This window comes from Coprinopsis cinerea, assembly GCF_000182895.1.
Source record: "Coprinopsis cinerea okayama7#130 chromosome 3 map unlocalized cont3.3, whole genome shotgun sequence".
Taxonomy (NCBI): Eukaryota; Fungi; Basidiomycota; class Agaricomycetes; order Agaricales; family Psathyrellaceae; genus Coprinopsis; species Coprinopsis cinerea.
In genome coordinates, this window is record NW_003307542.1 from 1,126,051 (window position 1) to 1,145,191 (window position 19,141).

At 51.7% G+C, this 19,141-nt stretch overlaps 4 protein-coding genes across 4 annotated transcripts; 2 read left to right on the forward strand and 2 right to left on the reverse strand.

Moving 5' to 3' along the window:
* Positions 1–231: 231 nt before the first annotated feature.
* CC1G_04554 (hypothetical protein) lies at positions 232–11,248 on the forward strand (the record flags this gene model as incomplete). The annotated part of the gene is made up of 20 exons (XM_001830069.1): positions 232–388; positions 443–601; positions 658–819; positions 874–1,112; positions 1,166–1,302; positions 1,354–1,794; positions 1,850–2,231; positions 2,290–2,563; positions 2,621–2,892; positions 2,953–3,129; positions 3,186–3,384; positions 3,433–3,756; positions 3,812–4,424; positions 4,483–4,616; positions 4,675–4,799; positions 4,851–5,054; positions 5,106–7,685; positions 7,736–8,073; positions 8,136–9,740; positions 9,793–11,248. 20 exons carry the CDS (start codon positions 232–234, stop codon positions 11,246–11,248), a joined length of 9,978 nt encoding a protein of 3,325 aa, XP_001830121.1.
* Positions 11,249–11,345: 97 nt separating this feature from the next.
* On the reverse strand, positions 11,346–15,792 carry CC1G_04555 (hypothetical protein; the record flags this gene model as incomplete). Its single annotated transcript, XM_001830070.2, has 11 exons — positions 11,346–12,848; positions 12,901–13,471; positions 13,528–13,645; positions 13,702–13,846; positions 13,901–14,127; positions 14,177–14,241; positions 14,296–14,674; positions 14,728–15,486; positions 15,538–15,592; positions 15,645–15,687; positions 15,726–15,792. The coding sequence occupies 11 exons, from the start codon at positions 15,790–15,792 to the stop codon at positions 11,606–11,608; spliced, it is 3,672 nt and encodes a 1,223-aa protein (XP_001830122.2). The 3' UTR covers positions 11,346–11,605.
* Positions 15,793–16,648: 856 nt separating this feature from the next.
* CC1G_04556 (hypothetical protein) lies at positions 16,649–17,252 on the forward strand. The gene has a single exon (XM_001830071.2). It carries the CDS (start codon positions 16,674–16,676, stop codon positions 16,995–16,997), a length of 324 nt encoding a protein of 107 aa, XP_001830123.1. The 5' UTR covers positions 16,649–16,673; the 3' UTR covers positions 16,998–17,252.
* A 586-nt stretch (positions 17,253–17,838) lies between these two features.
* CC1G_04557 (small nuclear ribonucleoprotein Sm D3) lies at positions 17,839–19,106 on the reverse strand (the record flags this gene model as incomplete). The annotated part of the gene is made up of 4 exons (XM_001830072.1): positions 17,839–17,888; positions 18,068–18,144; positions 18,482–18,623; positions 18,995–19,106. The coding sequence occupies 4 exons, from the start codon at positions 19,104–19,106 to the stop codon at positions 17,839–17,841; spliced, it is 381 nt and encodes a 126-aa protein (XP_001830124.1).
* Between the last annotated feature and the right edge of the window lie 35 nt (positions 19,107–19,141).

A 19,141-nucleotide genomic window follows, 5' to 3' on the forward strand; every position in this document is an offset into this window, starting at 1 on the left:
GAAGCCTGGTCGACACCAATAGGGTCCGAGACGCGACTCTGGCGGCGTTTAGCAAGGGTTCACTGGCACCATCACCTCCGCCAGCACTAGGCGTCCCTACAGGGCGGAATTGACGAACGGGCCAGTCGACGACACTCGATATACAACAATGTGTCTATGAAGATTCTATTATCTCGACCTGCACGCATATAACGCCACACCACCCGTCTTAGACGCACCGGTTTCGCCACCATGTTCAGCAAACTCCTCCTCATCGCCTGCATCTGCATTGTCATTGCTCTGATCCTCTACTTCTTCTACTGGAATCGCTTTATTGCATTTATTCTTGCTCAGATAATTCGTGTTCTCTACTGGAACCAGGAGGGGTCGAGCATATGGGTCGAAATCGGTGGGTAAACCTGACGTGCACTTCGAGTTGTCACTTAACGGGGACGGTCTTCAGGTTCTATACATTTCTCGCTACCCGCTGGACGTATACTTTTCAAGGACCTATGCTATCACTCGAGTAATCAAACTATAAAGATTGTTAAGGGTCAGTTGCAATGGCGGTATTGGATTCGAAGGCCTATGACCGAGGAGGAGATTAGTACTGGGAGAGGCCGTACGTCCTACGCCAGACCTCAGTTGCCTGAAACTGACACACCTGGACCCCATCAGGTCGCTGGCTATCGTGCCGTATCCATATTTCCTTCCAAGGATTCGAATGGTTTATGTACAACAGGACGGCGTCTTTCGACAATATTGTCTCGCAGATGGAGTCCAATTTGAATAGGTCTACCTCGAGGTTTAGTGAAGGTCGGAGGTCGAAGAGCCGACAAGGTGGGTTGTGCATTTTCTACGTTGCGAGTTCCTTAATGCTTATTGGGTGTTTAGACGGAGGTTCAACGGCATATCCACCAGCGAGCTCTGGCAAACGATCACTTCCTATTCCATTGACGATTCAGAGAGCATTCAACTGGCTTAAGAACCAGCTTCCGAGTTTGGACCCCAAGGACTTGCTACCATTGGGTGTGGAAGTGACCACTGGTGCTATTATCCTGGGTAATGCATCAACCCCCAGTCTGCTCGTGGCAGAGTTTCAGAATGCGGACGGAACGTTTGGGGTCGTACCTGTAAGTCCCGCTTAAACTTCCCTATCGCAATATATACTCAGCTGTGTGTACAGTCACGGTCCAAGTACGATCTGTATAAACAGAATTTGAATCTCAAGTTCCAACACGCCCTCGTGCGCTATGTGGATAACGAGGATTATGTCGAATCCATGAATTGCCTTGGAGCTATCTTGCACGACAGAATCAAAAGGTACGAGTTCGCTATATACTACAAACCCAACTCACTCAACGGGCACCCAAGATACAACGAAAACCGCACCCCACGATCTTACATGTCCTACCGCTCCTTCGGCCGTCTTTGGCGGCAGGTTGGCCTCTTCTCCCTCGTCATCCAGTACTTCCAAGAACGCCGCGAACAACGCGCCTTCCAGCGAAGTCTCGCCAACAGCTTGGCTAGCAACGGCAAGAGCAAGAAGAAAGAAATTCGCGACGAGACGCCTATAGGGATCGACTTCTCCACACACGAGTATGCCATAGAGAGGAAGATTCTGGAGGCGCCGAGTTTGGAGTTGACATATTTTGTGGATGTGGTGGGTGAGGTTCCGCCGTTGCCGCATGTGGACCCGTTTTCGAGGGGCGATATTGTGGATGTTGGGAATGGAGGGACTGCACCGGAGTGGGGTTTCCATTTGGTGGTCAAGAGTGGGTTCATTAGGTATGGACCTTGGGCGGATCGGCAGAGGTGAGGCGTCCTTTGGTATTGATTGATGTGGCGAAGGCTTATGGCAATGTCACAGGGCAGAACTGCAACGTGCATTCTTTCCGCCTTCGTACCAAGACACGCAACCTACGACCAGGCTGAAACCTGGTGATAAGCGACTATGGACGGCTCTTCAAGTCTTCATCGAATTGCGTGACGAAACCACACTGCACATACCGTTCAGGGAATCGTCCAAGGATTGGCAATGGGATGGCAAGAGCACTATTCCTCGACGGCCCAGGAGGCGCGAACCTGCATCTATCAACGTCACCGTTGGAGACTTATCTTCGATAAACTATGTGATGCCCATGGCTGTTGGAGAGAAAGGCTATGAACCGGTCATTGAAATTCATTTGGATACTATTGCTGTATCGTCCAGTTTGAACGACATCAAACTGATTTCCGCGGAATCTTGCAGGGTGAGTCTGTTTTGGGATTTTACAGGGCACTTTCATGTTTGCTAAAGGCCTTCATTAGATACGCTGTGAACACCCTTCACCCCTCCCGTGGAACCAAGTTCGTACTTGGACCTATTCGATCACGCTACGACAGCCTGTGCTCTTCCTTTTGAGGGACCATATCAACATGTTCACAGATCTTGGTAAAGATTGGGCTTCAGGGCCACCTACCGACTGGCAAAAATTCGTCCCAATGATATACGTTGTCAAGCTCAAGCTACACCACTACGAGATCAACTTGTACGCGAATGACCATAACATCATTGACAAGCCACTGATTCGGGATGAGAATGGTATGCAATTCCCTTCTTGCGAACAACTAGATTTTACCCTGAATGTTGATTTTTCAGCCCTGCTCACCCTCAGCGGCCTTGACCTCCAAACAAAAGTGACAATGCCGTCGAACAAATTCCGTCCCCTGACATACTGTGTTCCGTTCATCGTCGATGCACCCGACGTTTCTTTCAACCTTTCTGTCCCTCGGTGGAGCACACATGCGTTACACGCACCTCGGGGCGGGTATAGTATTCTCAAAGCTGACGCACTGCATTTGGAGGGGTCATATCGGTATTATGGAGAGGTGCATGAAGAGCATGTGGACCAGCTGAAGCTAGACATTCAGGTCAGTGTTCCTCGTGCTCTGCATTTCCCGGACCCTGAACTCACGTACTATGCTTGACAGCTTACGAATGCGGCATTGAAAGCGCTCGGTTGGGCGATCCGGTACATCATGGTTATCAAAGACAACTACTTCGGTTCTTTCACACACTTCTCGACATTGAATGAGTACCTTGGCAAGAGAGACTCCCAAGACCAGCCAGTCGGGGATCCGATCAAGTTGAAGTATCGAGAAGGAAAGGTAAGAAACTTGGGAGTTTTCGACTTGCATCAAGACTCTAACTGACAACTGAACAGCACAATATGCTTCAAGTGGAATTGTCTCTGGATGTGGATCGTGGGACGGCTGTGCTACCTTCTGGACTTCTCGGTTACAGGACCTCCTCGTTCAACATGCTTACCGACTCTAGTACGGCCACCGAGCCGTCGGGCTCTGCTTTGATGTTGGCCTTCCCTCGCCTTCAGGTCTACCTTCGATTACATGACTATTTCATGGGTGAGTGAACTGACTCCTCTTGTCGTCGTGGTGCCTCATCCTGCGTAGAGATGACTTTGAACGTCGACACTGTCCGAGGCCTCATGGATACTAGCGTTCCAGAGAAGATGGACTACAAAACCCTGCAAAAGAAGGGCAAAGAAGTTCTGTTCATCGACGGAATCGACGTCGTTGCCAACCGACTGTTTGGACCCCAACCCAACACCTCGACGTACTTGTGTATCTGGGAGATTAGTCTGGGCAGTGTGAAGGGCCAGTTGACTGCGTTTGAGGCTAAGGCAATCGCTGCGGCAGGGAATGCGTTTAAGGTACATTTCGTGGACGCCGTCAATGCACCTGCGGATAAATTCATGCCGCCACTTGATCCTGATAGTACGTCTTCATCGTCGAGCTGGGTTTTTGTCATTTGACGCTTATCATTAAACAGTCACATTTTACAAGATCGGCGTGGCCTCTGCTGAGTTGGTGTGGAAGACCCCTACCGCAGCGCTGGTTGTCTCCCTGGAAGAGGGAATCAAGTTTGCGAGTAACGACCTCGCTTCCAACCATTACCGCAAAGTCATTAGCCTTCAGATTCCCAGGATCAATGTGAAGGTTCTTGTAACTTCAGTCTCATCAAGAGGGACTTCCTGGCTGGAAGCTGGAGAGGTTGTTGCGGACGCGTATCTTGACATATACGATGTCCCGAAGGACTATCGAGCTCAAAACAAAGCTCAAACGGATTATGTAGAAGAACAAGATCAACTAACCGGTAGAGTCAAACGGATGTTAGCAGACCTTCGGAGGAGGGACAGGTACACCACAGACCCAGCAACCTCAGACGATACATCCAATCACGCCGGATCCATGTTCCTACCCCAACCTCTTCTCCCCACTTCGCGTCGTCCCCAACCGAAACCCCGAGCCGTCAACCTCAATCGCCACAGTTCGTCTCATTCGCGCCGACGCCAGCCGTCTTGGCGTCCTTCCACTTTGGGACATTTCTCCGATTCGGATGGAGATGACGCGCTCTCGGAAGCGGATCGAGACGCGCACGTGGCGTACGTTTTTAACAAACACTTTCCAAAGCCAAAGGACGTTTGACTAATGATTGAGCAGGAAAGCAAGGTTCTCTGTGACGAGGCTTCCTTTGCAAGAACGTGAAGATGATTCGATGTCAAGTGGTGATGAGTCGGACGATGCAGACCTGACTGATGGCGATTCGTTGAACAGCGATTGGTCGGATATCGCTGGTGAGCATCCCCGTCCCCTTGAACTGCAGAACAATACCCTAACATTTTCTCAACCTAGATTCTCCGAATGCGACTCCTGATAGTTCGATGCTGTCCTTCTTCTCACCTCTCACGCGACATTATTATGTGAACCCCGCAGGCTCTCCGGGGCGCTGGGGAGGGTCAGCTTTCACTCTTGCAAGGGTTCGTCGTCAACACCTCCTTTGATCCATTTCTAGCCTAACTTTATTTAAGGACAAGTCTCCCCTCAAGGTTCGACGCCCATCGCTCGACACTGATCCAAGACCGTTTACTCCGTTACCAATTGGCCTCTCTGACCAAGACGGGCAATGCGGCACAACCATCGTGCGCATCCGGACACGCAAGCCATCGGAGATCAAGTTGACGCCACTGTTAATCGTGGCAAGCGTCCCGTTCGAAGAGGATATTTCAAATATTGTAAGCGTGCACTCGACATGTTTCATCGAATATTTCTGACCGGATAACTAGCCCTTAGACCCGGAGATGTCAGTGGACAGTATGATGTCCGCCTACCTGGACAGGCTCCTCAAGGATGAGAAGTGTCCGAGCTTCCTACTCCTTGATATTGGCCTTTCTTCCACCGGATTAGTTCTCTTCCATCACACCTCGCCTAGTATCACCACTCCCCCGGATGGCCAACTGCCGTCGCCTTGTGTTCCATCAAAGCTCGACACCACGTCCATTCTGGATATAGGAATGACCTCTGCCCACTTAACCATTGGGAAGTTAGACAAGGAGCTCGCTCTTCGAGGGGCCATTGGGAAGGCGTTTTGTAATGTCGACACCTCCCTTGACAAACGCACGCTGTCCTCTACGAAATCCGAACAAGCCGCCTTCAATCTATCCATTTCCGACTTATCCGTTGAATTATCCCGCCAAAGCCTACATTGCTACGTTAGGGACATTTACGGGAAGATCGGACATAGAGGACCGGCAATCATGGTTTCTATGGCCTTGTCGGTTCTTCAGTCCGTGAAAACAGCCACCGCGCGAATGCCTCAACTCAAGGACGATAGACAAACGGACCTTCGAGACTGTATCTACAACATCCTCACTGCATCCCAGAACAGGCCCATCGTCGACACTCTCTCCATTATTCAACCGTCCTTCCTGGTACAAGATGGGATCCCTTGGCGACTACGAAGCGATCCGGGATTTCGATTCCTTTACCACCTCCGCAACTGTATTGACACACCCGTACCCGGTCCAAGCTCGGTCAGCGTTGATGATCTCACGGCGCTCCTCGACGATCGGCTCTTCGCGTTGGAACAAGATAACATCAAACTCGCCGATCTTCCCGATTTGCTCACGGTTTTCAAGGGGGCTGGTGTAAAACCCGAATCGCCGCCAGGGCCCAAGATGAGAAAGAACAACCAAATCTCTTCCATCAGCCTTGAATTGAATCAAGCTGTCTTCACTGTCTTCGATATTTCTGGGTCGACCGCGACAGAGCTCAAGCTCACAGAGTCCAAGTTCATGGCTCGGAAGGAGAAGGTGGACCTGGTGCACTTCTCGACTGCACTCCCAACAAGCATGTCCCAGACGTCTCTTCGCGAGAAGCCGCGTCCGCTGAGACGGTTCGCTGTGTCTGCGGCACTTGGAGACACCAACGTTGCAGTATTCCCCCAGCTCATGTCATTCATTCAAGAGGCCCTGCGCGTCCGACGACAGACGCGGTCCCCAAGTAAACAATTGCGGGCCCCAACCCAACCCAACCCATCCATCAAAGTTTCAAAATTGGTGAATATCAATGTGCTCGTCTCTTTGAGACGGTTGCGAATTAGGGCCGCAGCTGCGAACCTCGTATTCGAACTCGGTTTGGTAGGATTCCAAGGGTCCTCTGCCATGCTTTCTGCCACAACGACAACCGAATTTTCGAATAACCACGTCGCCAACTTCGAAGAGATCTACCTTCAAGCACGGTCTCCATCGAGCCCGGAGAAAGAGTCGCAGCATGACATACTGGCAGCTGTTGCCCTTCAAGGCGGAAAGGCCAACTATCTCTCGAAGGCCGGTCACTCGGTGCCCTTGCTATCACACCGCGTTGTATTTTCCTTGGAGCAATTCCGGATCGATGTTCCTCGAAGCGCAATGCGACTGTATCGCTTCGCGGAAGAATGGAGAGCTGACTATCTACCAGGAATTGAATCCACGGTCAAGGCCATGCTGTCTGAAATTGACACCAAGTCCGCAGCCGCATCGGCTCCACCGACGCGCAGTCCTACCGCCCACGACGTCGAGCTGCATGTTAACGCCTCCGTCAATCGCGTAAGGGTTACACTGCAGGTCATGCACGGTACCTGGTTGACCTGGGAGGTGGAGAAGATCATCGGCTACCTGAAATCCCCCGTCAAGAGCAGCGGTACCTCCCCCACTTACACATTCGGCGTACAACTCGGATCCATGATCCTGAATATCTCATCTTCGAAACTTCATGAAGCTGCTTCTGGTTCGAGGGTACGACTGCAACTTCCCCCAATGTCAGTGGCAGGGGATTATGATGGGAGCTGTGTCCGTACCCTCGCCTTGGTAGAGTTTATCGAGCTCAAAGTCAAGCCGTCGCACTGGGACACCCTCTTGGCCGTCCAACAGAAATTTGGTCAGGACTTTAACGACTTCCTTAACTTGGTGCAAGAGACCCGACAGAACCGTCCCGCTCCAGAACCCAAGCCCAACCCCGGCCCGTCAATCAACTACGGCGTCTTTGTCAAGATGAAGGGTTTCCGTGTCGGTTTGGAAGGGTTGTCGTCCACGCTCTATCTGGAATGTGTCGATATTCGAGGGGGATTGAACAATGCTAATGGTGTATCTTGGGACATCGGGCTCACCGGCCTCGCCCTTTCACTTGCGCCAAGGGCCTTGGGAGGGCTGCCATACAATCGCCAACAACGCTCTGCATTCGTTTCCATCGACTTCAAGGTCACCGGCGGCGATAACAACAGAGGCATCTCGCTTGTCAAGACCCTCGACCTCTCCGTCACCAAGATTCACGCCGTAATGCAAGCAAGCTCCATAGGTGAAGTCGGGGACTTTATCGACCATCTCCAGGTAAGCTAGCAGCGTTGGCGTCCAGTAGGATTGACTCACAGTTTGGACAGGCTGAAATGCTCGATCGTCAAGAGCAACGTGCGATTGAGCTCGCAGAGTTCAAAGAGAAAACGCAGAGCATCTTGAAAACCTTCGACGTCAAAGTCCGGGATGTTCCACGAGAGGAGGCCAGGTCCTGGTTAGGCGACTATATCATCAATGTCTCTATCCAGAATATCGGAGTTGCCTTCCCTCTTGCACATGATCATCAGCTGGACGTTGGCAGATCCGCGGATGCTGTAGCTGTCAGAGCGTTCCTGTTCTCAATCCGTTCCATCACCTTCAGAACAGACCGAGGGGAAACAGGGGAGGCATTGATGGAGAAGCTATGCTTCCAATTTGTTCCAAAGTACGTTCTCTGCACATCCGACGGTTCACGACTCGTTTTTCTGACGATCATCAATATCCTAGGTTCCGACAGTCCTCTCCTGAAGACTTCGCAGCTGATCGACATCACGCGCGTAATTGTCTCGTGTACCCTGAGATGCGGGCTCAGCTTCGATCCTCTACTGTTGCATCATCACGCAAGGTTTGGATCGATGCAAACGTGGACGGCTTTCTGCTGGACCTTGATTCCAGTGTTCCTGACTATGTGTTTTCCCTTGTCGACGTTTACCGCAAGGGGAAGGAACGCGTAGAGCGGTTGTCGGCGACCATCCCCAGGACTCCGTCCGCCATGACACCTTCGGTGGAACTCCCCAAGCCATATGATAGACATTACACCGAGATACCAACCTCGAACGTGTTCGCTTCTCTACGCTTTTCGAGTGGAAAGGTCAGGGCGTACAGTGTCGCCGCTGTCAAGCAATTCCGGAGCCGTTCCTTGTCACTATCCACCGCCTCTCAAGACCTGACCGACGAACAGGTCCTCGACATGGGTGCTGAAGTGTTCAACTTACCTACAGTATCTGTCTGGGCGGAATACCGCGCGACACCAGCAGCACGGAAACTGACAGAGAAGGACGGAGAACGTCCCACGCCATCCCTGCTGATGTTCAAGAGCACTGTCCATTCCTCTCGAAATGTCCTGCGACCTCAACTACTTCCATTCCTGACGGAAGTTCTCAACCGTGTCGAAACTCGCATGCGCAAGATCAGCTCCCTCCCGCCTCATATTCCAGGCACGGAAACACCGGTCTCTATGGATTACCCGCAACCAAAGCTCCCATCCAGCAACACGGAAGCCGTTTCGAGTATGCAACTCAGCTTCAGTCTTCGTATCGACAAATCCAGGCTCGAGTTGACTTGTCAGCCAGACGTCAATGTTGTGGCGGCAGTCAACTGGGAAAGTGGTGGGTTCACGCTCAATGTATCCCCCGGTGCTAGACGAGTGTCTTTCACCGGTGCAGTTGGTGGACTTGCCATTGGCCTACGACATGGATTTTTAAGCGAAGACTGTGTCAATCTCGATGCGAGAAACCTGACGTTCTCGATCGCCTTCAGCAAGATGGACACCCTCGATGGGCGGACGGCGGGTACTGTTTCGGCCATCCTCGACACTGAGTTCCTTGGTGGCGTTCGCTTCTCTCGATTGCAGGACATCCTCTGCTTCAAAGCCGTCTGGCTAGATCGCATCCCTATCTGGAACAGCTACGCACCTCCAGAGGCAAAGAACATTCCGAAAACCATTGTCATTCCTGCATCCCCAGTAGAACCGACAAGAGATCAGAGTCTTTCGACTGTGATTTTAATTCGCATTCGCCAAATCAAGGTCTCCGTAGACTTGGGCCAATCCATCTGCTTCACCGTCCTTGACCTGAAGAATGCCGTCCTGCGGACCAAGATAACAGACATGATGCAGGAACTCTCTATCTTCGTCGAAGATGTTTCGGTGACTGCGAAGGGAAACCTTTCGGGTCGAATCCACGTCCCAGATTGCTTGTTCCAGACCATTCGGCGCTCGGAACAGTTCATCTCCCAAGACGAGGCGGAAAGCCGGATGTTAGAACTCATGATGACGAGCGGGCCCCTAGTGGCAATGCTGGAATCGGATCATCAAAGGCTGTTGCACTACAGGTGAGTCCGAAACGTACTCAAAAGGCACAAACAGCTAATATAGGTGCTGTAGAGCCGAGCCGCTCGAGGTTCAGATATTCGACGACTGGTCTTTAGCCTCGGGTCGGTTTGAAGAAGATCGTTCGCTCCAACTTTCCTTCGTGGTCCGGTGCCCAGAAATCGCCGTGGTGGCGACTATTGGTACCATACCGAAGATGATGTCGTATGCGAACAGGTTCAAGAGCAATTTGGAGGCACAGCGACAAGGAGCAAGCCGCGAGTCGAAGACCTTTAGGGCCACTCGTGCCCCCAAGCCGGATAACCCTCTGTCGGCTGTTGCCGAAGCGATGCTGCATTCCGCTCGAACTCGGTTCAAGGAGGTGGAGTCTGGTCTGGCGTATGTCGTTCGTCAAAAGATGAGCGCGAGGTTGGATTTGCTTCGGTTGATCGTCTTCCCTCGATCAATGAACGATGTCGAGATAGCCCAGTTTGTTGGACGCCGAGTCATTGCACAGTTTGATCGCCTCGTAGCCTCCGACACTATGCCCGCCAAACGCGACCTCCGACTCTCGTTCTATTCCATGACGATATCGAAGCACACGCAAAATCAAGCAATGGTGATCACACCATCGCAGCTCGAAGCGCTGGATGGTCGGGAGTGGCTCGAAGAGATGTTCAAAGGAGCAGCTGAAGCAACTATCGTTGGTCTACCCGCCATGAACATGCACATGGTCAGCGAGGAAGTACTGCAAGAGGCATCGCGCCAGCTGGTGTACGACTTTAGGAGCCGCTTCATCCGCACCGAAGGCATGAAAGCCTACGAGGATATCTTCATCACTCTGAACATGTCCTTGTACACTTGGTTGACTGTCCTGCGCAAGAGCCTAACTCGAGAAATGGATCAAGTCCGTGCAACAGAGGACTGGCGATCCGCTTTCAATCCAGGCAGCAGCCCCAACCCCCCTGTCGGCAATAATGGCAATGTCCGGAAGAAGGTCCCAGAGCCACTCGAACTCACGCACGACTTCCTCTCGCCAGCACCAGAAAACACCGCCGTCACCAATCCCCCTCCAATGTCCATCTCTGCTCCATCTACCGCTAAGCTTGCAGCCGACCAACCTAGCCGCTCATCATCCATCAAGGCACCAAGGTCTGCAACTATTGGAAGGGATAGATCCTCAAGCGTCAATTTCCCTTCCTCCAGCGGCAAAGACACCGAAGCTAGGGACGTTTCTCCCGCCCCAGCAAAGAGGAACTCGATCACCTACGAACCTCGCGAACGCCACATCGAGAGGCTCACGATGCGCCAACTCGGCGAAGCCACGCCTGACGTGATGCATCCCTTCTTCATGAAAAAGGCCGGTTTCAACCTCGAAGACTCCTTGCCCCAATACGTCCACGAATACGCTGCCATTCCATTGGAAGAGATCATGGAGGTTTTGCTCAAGATCTATAGCCAACAACTGCTCAAGAACCAGATGAACGAGACGATCAGTCTTCCCGCTGATTCACCTATACCCGACTTGTAACCTATAGCTTAAATTATTACTTTCGCATATGTCACGTTTTTGCTAGATTTCTAGATAGTTCATACATAACATGTCATTTCACTGTCCTTTCTTTCCCTGATATACAATTCTAGTACCGGTAAATAGTCCAATCAGACAACACAAACTGAAAACGATACGGATGCTTGCAGTGGACAGCATGAGCGTGTATGTATGCGAAATAAGCTACGGCAACGGACAGGACAACAACATGATTAAGTACGACGAAATTGCTGAGCTAACAAACAAAAAGCGTGTGCGATAAAATAGTATACAATACACTACTGAAACGACGAGCAAATCGAACGAAAAAAGGTCCCTCCAGTCTTCAAACGTTTGTTATCCGAAAGACGGTCCCGGCGCAAATTGACGAAGGTCGGCATACGAATGCCGGTGCGAGATGTTGCGGACTACAAGGTCAGGATGTCCAGAGCGAACCTGCTGCTGTTGCTGTTGGTGATGCGTAGGCGCGTAGGAATGCTGGTGCTGGTTTACATGCTGTTGCTGTTGGGCAAAGTTATCGTGACGTTGTCCCCAGTGACTGTACTGCCCATCAGGCGCGAACGGTGGTGCTTGCACTGGGCTAGGGTGGGTCCAGGAATGCGAAGGCGGCGTGTGTTGCTGGTGGTGGTGATGGACAGGCTCCTGGCTGTAATGGTACTTGTCCTGGTAGGCCACATGTCCAGAGGCGTCAAAGTGACCCCCGCGTTCATGCGACATGGCGAGCGTCTGTCTTCGGTCATGCATGTACCCATCCAGCGAGGACACAGGACGGTTGATCGGCACGGTAGTTGCCCGGTCAAGGCTCCACGGGGAGTGCATGGGGTGAGGAGACTGTGTCAGATGATGATGGGAAGAAGTCGATGCCGATTCGCGTCGTGTGCCCAAACTGAGCAGGTCGTCCGCACTGGGCCGCTTCATAGCTGCCTCATGACCCGGGACGGATAGTCCAGCGGTATGACGACGGACCGGTACAGGTTGCTGGAACGAGTACGAAGTAGCATCAGATGATTGAGGATGTGTATGGGAACCCATACGATGGTCTTCGTGGTACTGCTGATGCGGGGTATTGTAGTGAGCTTGTCGGGATGGATGGTGGACACCATTAGAAGGACCAGCTTGCCCTTGCTCCATGCGCCCTGGGTCAGGAGGAGTCACCCGGAAAGGAATAGTAGGCAATTGAATTGACCCATCTTGCGACGACGGGTCAAACTCCTCGTCGGCAAAGGTATGCAAATCCGGATAATGGTCCTGCAGAAACCTGTTCACATCCACAGCACCAACACCCATCGGGGACCCTTCAGGTAGAGGCACCGAATGCCGATGGACCGAGCCGCGGCTGGATTGCCCATCAGTATCGCGCCCAGGCGGCGTCGTCCACCGCTCCCCTGTGACGCTCCCGAGATCAAGTGGGTGCGATTGCTTCCGTTGGGGTTTCTTTTCCTGTTGTTCCTGGAGACGCTGCCGGCGCAAGTCCTGGAAGGACAGTTGCTTTACGATGGTGAGTGTGTCCCGACCAGCCTCCGCCTCTGGATTACACCGCAAATCCTCCTCGCTCGGTAACGATTCCTTCAAACGCGACCTACAACAACACATGATAAACACAGGTCAAAATAGAGGAGTAAAACACTTACGCAAAACTCTGCGCCAACTCCCACCGATCCTGCACCCATTCAATAGCGCTCAACAGCATTTTGGCATCAGCCGCAAGTCCCTCCATCTTTTCGTTCAAAGCCAACAACAATCCGTCCACCTTTTCGTCCGCCCCTGTCGTTGAGGGGTCCCCGAGACCCCCCTCCTGTGGCGAAGATATGACACCAGCCTGTTTGACCTTGATAAGCACCTTTTGCTGCGCCTTGAGGTCCCACACCGCCAACAGCAATACACCCGCACATGTGAATGCCGTATTCACAAACCCAGGGATATGGATATAGTCCCAGGACCGTTTTCTAAACTGCACCTCCACTATCCGAGCACAGGCACACGCAGAGGAGATACAGTTTTTCAGGGCCGGGAATGGGAACGGGGAGGGGGGAGAGGAAGCGGATTCCTTGACTTTGGAGTCACGTTGCAAAGATGGAGGAAGCAGTGGCGGCATGGGGATGAAAGGTCGAAAGATAAGCATCGTGATCAAGTGGTATGTTGTGTATAGCATGGCGGATTGGGTGAAGAAGACGGGATCTGTAATCTGGTCTGACCATTGCACTAATTAAGGTGGAGTAAGTCATGGGCGACGGAGAGAAGAGGGGCAACAAACGAACGGTGTGGTGGGACAGCTTCCCGCCATTCTTTGAGAGCGGTGCTCAGTTGCTGGATAACCTCCACGCGCCAGTCACCCTCGATTAGATGGCGGAAGATCTTGGGCTTGTTGATACCATACTAGGAGCGCCCGTTAGTGACCCAAAACTGCGAGGATAGGAGGCAAACATTCATACCACTGTCTTGGATGTGAATGCAATGATTTGCGTCAGTTTTATGAGCTGGTTGAACGAGGCCACCCGAGCCGGTACGTCTGGGGGTTGCTTCCACGTCCCATTCCAAAACTGATCATCCACCTCCAACGGCAGCTCTGCATCAAAACTTTTGAGTCTTATCAGAAAAACACTGCACAAACACGGAAAACACACGACTTACTCCTCCTCGCTCAGGCCAATTCCACGACCTAAAATCACTCCCCCTATCCTATCGAACACCACCAAGTGCCAGAAGGCGCGTTTCCACAATTCGTCATCAGCATTATGTTTCTGCTGATACACGCTTTTCCTGTGCGCCCCGACATCGATCGCTTTCCGAAGCCCGATGGATACAACAGACCACGCGGCTGGTGCATATCGAGTACCTCGAAGAAACATACCCATGAGCTGGTCACCTGGTCAGAACGCCCTTCTTTGAATGAATATGCACACTTACCGTAAAGCTCTGAACTTCGAAGAGGCTTGCGGGATAGAATAATGATCTTCCTATCCGGTGTATCTCTGGGGAGGTATGTCAGTCTTCTAGAAACCGGAAAAAGATTCGAGATAACCCACCCGCTCCATATTCAAAGTATTTCCACCCAGCCCGCGTCCAATCCTTACAGTTGGGATCAGGTGCTTCACCTTTACCCAGCTCCCTTGCCTCCCTTTCGCTCAGCGACTCTTCCAACACCCTCTCGTCTTCGCACCACCGACTGGCGACCGCAAATATGAAGAGGCAAACTGAGGCGAACCACACATTGCGTTCGTAAAGCTTTTCTTCCCATTGGCGGTCGAAAGTAGGCCTGTGTAGTAGTGGATAGTGGTTGTTCGAATGGAAAAAGTAGAGTTTGATCAGTGTCAGACAGAGATCAGGTGGGGGAAATCCTGCAAGAATGTGAGGTATCGACGTCAAGGGCGAACTACCGTGTAGGGCTTGATACTTCAATTCCCACTGTCGAAAGCCGAATGTCAGAATGCAGATATGCAAGAGTATATTCGACATACCGGTGGTGTTTGCCAATAGGTGGGTCTGCGTGTCATAGCAACTCGGCTGTTATCAGGCCCTTGTACCTTGACTTTGGTTTCTTTTCCCTTGGAATCGACTTCTTCCTTCTTGACAGACTCCCGCAGTGGTTCATCCTCGGCGATATCCATTTTCATGGCCTCTTGCATGTGCATGTGCTTGAACTTGCGGGTGGTCTCGACGAGGCCCGCCGTACTACTGCGTCCATGGAATAGAATGCGGTTATTCTCCACGGCGGGGGTCTCATTCATCTTGAGACCAAGACGCGTCCGTCCACCAGCTGAACTTTCGAGCAGCTCCTCTGGGCCCGAACTGGAGCCTTCCTCGAATGTATCCTCAGACTCTGAAGATGAGGGATACGATGAAGGCGACCGATATTCCGGACTCGCCGTGATAGCCGAAGACCCAGAGTTGCTGGAAACCGTATAGACTGAGCTCGCATTTGACTTTGACTTTTTCAAACCGCGGCGAGGTTTGAAGATGAGATGCGTTGTGCGAGAAGAAACAGAGTGGGTATCTGAGGATTCGCGGTTTGGGCGATGGAAGGGTATCATCAGCGGTGGTAAAGGCGAGGCAGCTGGTGGGGACGAGGCGGGAGACTGCCTGCTGGGCGGGGAATGGGAAGGCTGGGGAGGGACTGGGGACGACGAGGCGGGCCGGGAGCGATCCTCTGGGTTCTTCCACGAGTCCCGTACAATGGGTGGTCCAAGTTCGTCGGAGAAATCGGTATTCGGTCTAATCTACCAAGGCAACGTCTGTAAATGACTTGGAAGCGTAGCGTTATGAATTACCTGCGCAAGTAAGGCCTCAAGCTCTTCGACCCTATCTTCCAGACCAGTCACATAGCTAGGCAAGAGTCAACAAGCGCCCGCATCGTGCAGGACGGGCAGGTACGTACGCCTTGGGCGGCCCACGGGGTTTGCTGGCCTCTCTGTGGGTGGCTTAGTTTATGAAGAATCAAGGAGTTGACGCGACATACAGATAGGTACATTGCTTTTTTGTCTGAATGCAGTTTGAGCAGACGTTGTTCCGTGCCCACGGGCCATCGCAGCGGGACTTCTTCCTCCTACATGCGTCGCAAGCACGATCTGTCTTGCGTTTCTTGGCTAGCGGGGGGATGATTTGGGTATGGCTGGTCGAGATGCGGGGGATGGGATACGAGATTGGATATTGGGACGAAGTGGCGGATAGCATTCCGCATTGAGATGGGATGGAAAGAGGCAACAAGGTCGCTGATTTCAATCAATAATCTTGGACTTGAATTCACTCAACCCTCACCCTGCAACTCTCAAATGACGATTATGTAAATGAATTCTTCTGCTCCGAGCCATGGTTCGCTTCATCCATTGCATCACTCCTTTCGCCAATAGCTTTGTCCGCGTGAGGCTCATCCTTGCCCGAATGCCAGACTTTTGTAGCGCTCAAAATCCTAACCATCTCGAGAGAGAGAGAGTCTATGCCATGGCCTCGCAGCCAAAAGTCCGCCAACTCGGATAACCCGCGGCATTTTATTTTTAGATTCGGGTGAGCTGCAAATGTTCGAAGCGCTCTTCGACATCAACTCTGCATGGACCATAGCGTCACCGCGCCCTCGCCCCTGCCCGCCCTGCAGCGCCCATCCCTTCCCTTCCGCAGCAAAACCCCTTGAAGCCCTTTGAGCGTCGTGGTCCTGTCATTTCGGGGATTCCTAATTCAATACAACAGCAACAGGGGCAACAGCGGTGAATGCGGGGATAGCGATGATCGCACACACTTGCAGATCAAAGCCGAACCGAACCAGGACCTAACGGAACCACACTCCCAACCCCGGTTAAATACCTCATTTTTCCGTGGAAAACACATGCTTACTCACCGGCTCAATTTCCACATAGCACTTAGCAGCTCTGCTGACTGCATAGTACTCACCAACTCACGCTGCACACACACCATGCTCCGTTCGGCACTCGCTTCGACTAGGGCAAGGGCACGCACCCTGGCCCCAATCCAAAGACGCACATATGCCGACTTGAACCGTCCCAGACCACCCCCGCTTCCAGCAGCCCAGCAGCGCGAGTTCGAAGAACTCCAACGCAAAGCCCAAACAAGCTCAGAACCCTCCCATCCAGACGCACCCACCCCAGTCCAACCCGAGTTCGAGGGCGAAGTCAACCCTACCACCGGCGAACGGGGCGGTCCAAAACGCGAACCAGTAGGAAAGTGGACAGAGGATGGCGGCGATTGGAGCTTCAAAGGTCGCGTTTCCGACTTCTAGCGCTTTCTACGACATAGTTTTGCGCCAAGGCGGGTTTAGTGGCCAATGAAACATGGACAATGAAAAAAGTTGGGGTCCGAATGTCGCTCACGCTCAAGAGTCCAGGGTTACATGAATTACTTGTCAACAATTTGTGGAGCTTTTTGAACCCTCAATCATCCCTCTCGGAACCGCAACTCAGGGTACCTCCGAACAAGCGTCGCGTTGAAGGGGATGGAGGTTATTCAAATCAAATAATACTACCATTTCCAACCATCTCGTCTCCGTCCAACTTCCGTCCATCCAGGCACTACAATCCGTTCTTGTACGAGACGTATGAATGTAGCATAGAATGAAATGCCCTCCATTATCTGCATGGGCAAATTCCACACCTGTCAGAGAAGGCGTAAGAAACTACGCAAACCATGACCAATGGATGAACGCCTTTTGAGATGCCACATCGGTTTGTTCCTTGGTTCGCTCCAAACATGGATTTGCGGCCAGACATAACAGAATCATCTAAGCATCAGAACCAAACGAGCTAAACAGTAAAAGGAAGATCGCAATTCGAGCAATTACAGAAACATACAACAAAAGAAAGAAAGAAAGAAAGCATTGACGATTGGCGACAAGAGTAAATACAACATACAAACCCCGACATTAGTCTTGTCGTACAGAAGAAGAGATCAGAAGGGCATCGCAGTGGTAGCAGACAAGCGCTCAAAGCCCCTTCCATATACATCGTTTTCCACTCCTTCCACTTCGATCTCTTATACGATACCGTCGCGCTGAATGATATACAGACACAGACTTGAACATGGGGGAATGATAGATGACCTTGAGGAGAACACAACAACATCGATCATCGTCGGATTCCTCGAGGAGCCGGTGCAACACCCCTTCCTCTCCGTGCTAAACAGGAAAGGGAAAAAACGAAAGGTGAGTCATGTGTCCTAATGCGATAATTAAGGAACGAGAGAGACTAACCGTTGGCTATTCGGGGAATGACAAAAAGGTGCGCAGAAACAGAAAGTTCAACGAAGAGATCAGTCAGTGAGAATACGAACACCGTATTGACAGTAGAGACGCACCTCGCATAATGGTCGCGCGACCACGCGCCGTACCAATACCCCTTCCCCTCATAGCATTGGGTCCAACTCGCTTGAACCTAGGGAGATGAGCGTAATCAGTATACGATCAGAATGCTCACATGACGAAATAAAGACCACGAGATGGACAAAGATCAATGAAGCGTGCATCCTCATCGAAGCGCTATCCTCGTCCAACAAGGTACTGCATCCTGGGAGTCCAGGACTTTCTTCTCTTCTCCCAGACCCACAACAACCCCAAGCCCTCACACCAGAAATCCAACCAAGGAAAAGAATGACCCAAACCACCCAGACCCCCCAACATTACCAACAACCCACCCAAAAACCACCAACCACCCAAAAGCAAGCACAAGAGACCACAAAAACCTCCACAAACAAAACAACAAAAAAACTCACATAGGCGCATTCTGCAGCATATCAGGCACGATAAAGAACCGAATCATACTCCCCCGAATGTACACTTGATCCAACTGAGAAACTCGCCCATCACGTCCAGTGACAGTTATGTCTTTTAGCGAGATGTTGAGGTTGTCTTCGGCTGTTTTGGTTGGGGGGGTCGTTGGTTGAGTTATAAGCAGTTGGTTAGAGGTGGTTGGTTTATGATTGGATGGTTGGTAGTGGGGGATGAAGAGCGTTGTTGGAGGTTTGGTACAAGCGTCGAGTGCAGTTTCGATTCACGGATCGATTGGAAAGGGCGGATAGCCGGGTCAAGCGTTCATCGCAAGAACAGGGCAAAAGTCAACGCAACACAAACACCCAGCACCCCACATCGCGATACGATTCCACAATGGACCAAACCCAACCGATAGATCCACACAGATTCACCACCCAACCAGACCAAGAAACAAGCAAACACAAGTAAAACGTAACAATCAGATTCCAATCCTCCATGTATAAAAAGAAACGCACCTTCAGCCAACTTTCCACGATAAAGCTGCCCCGTCTTCAACTCAACAGTGATAATATGTCCCAAAGATTCATGCAAAAGCTTGACGGGAACTCCAAGTCCTGAGGTGGCCATTGTGCTGGTGGCTTTGGATTATAGGCGTCTTTGTG

Excerpts from the sequence above, each read along its gene's own strand:
- CC1G_04556 (XM_001830071.2), top strand. The coding sequence starts at position 16,674 with ATGCTCCGTTCGGCACTCGCTTCGACTAGGGCAAGGGCACGCACCCTG.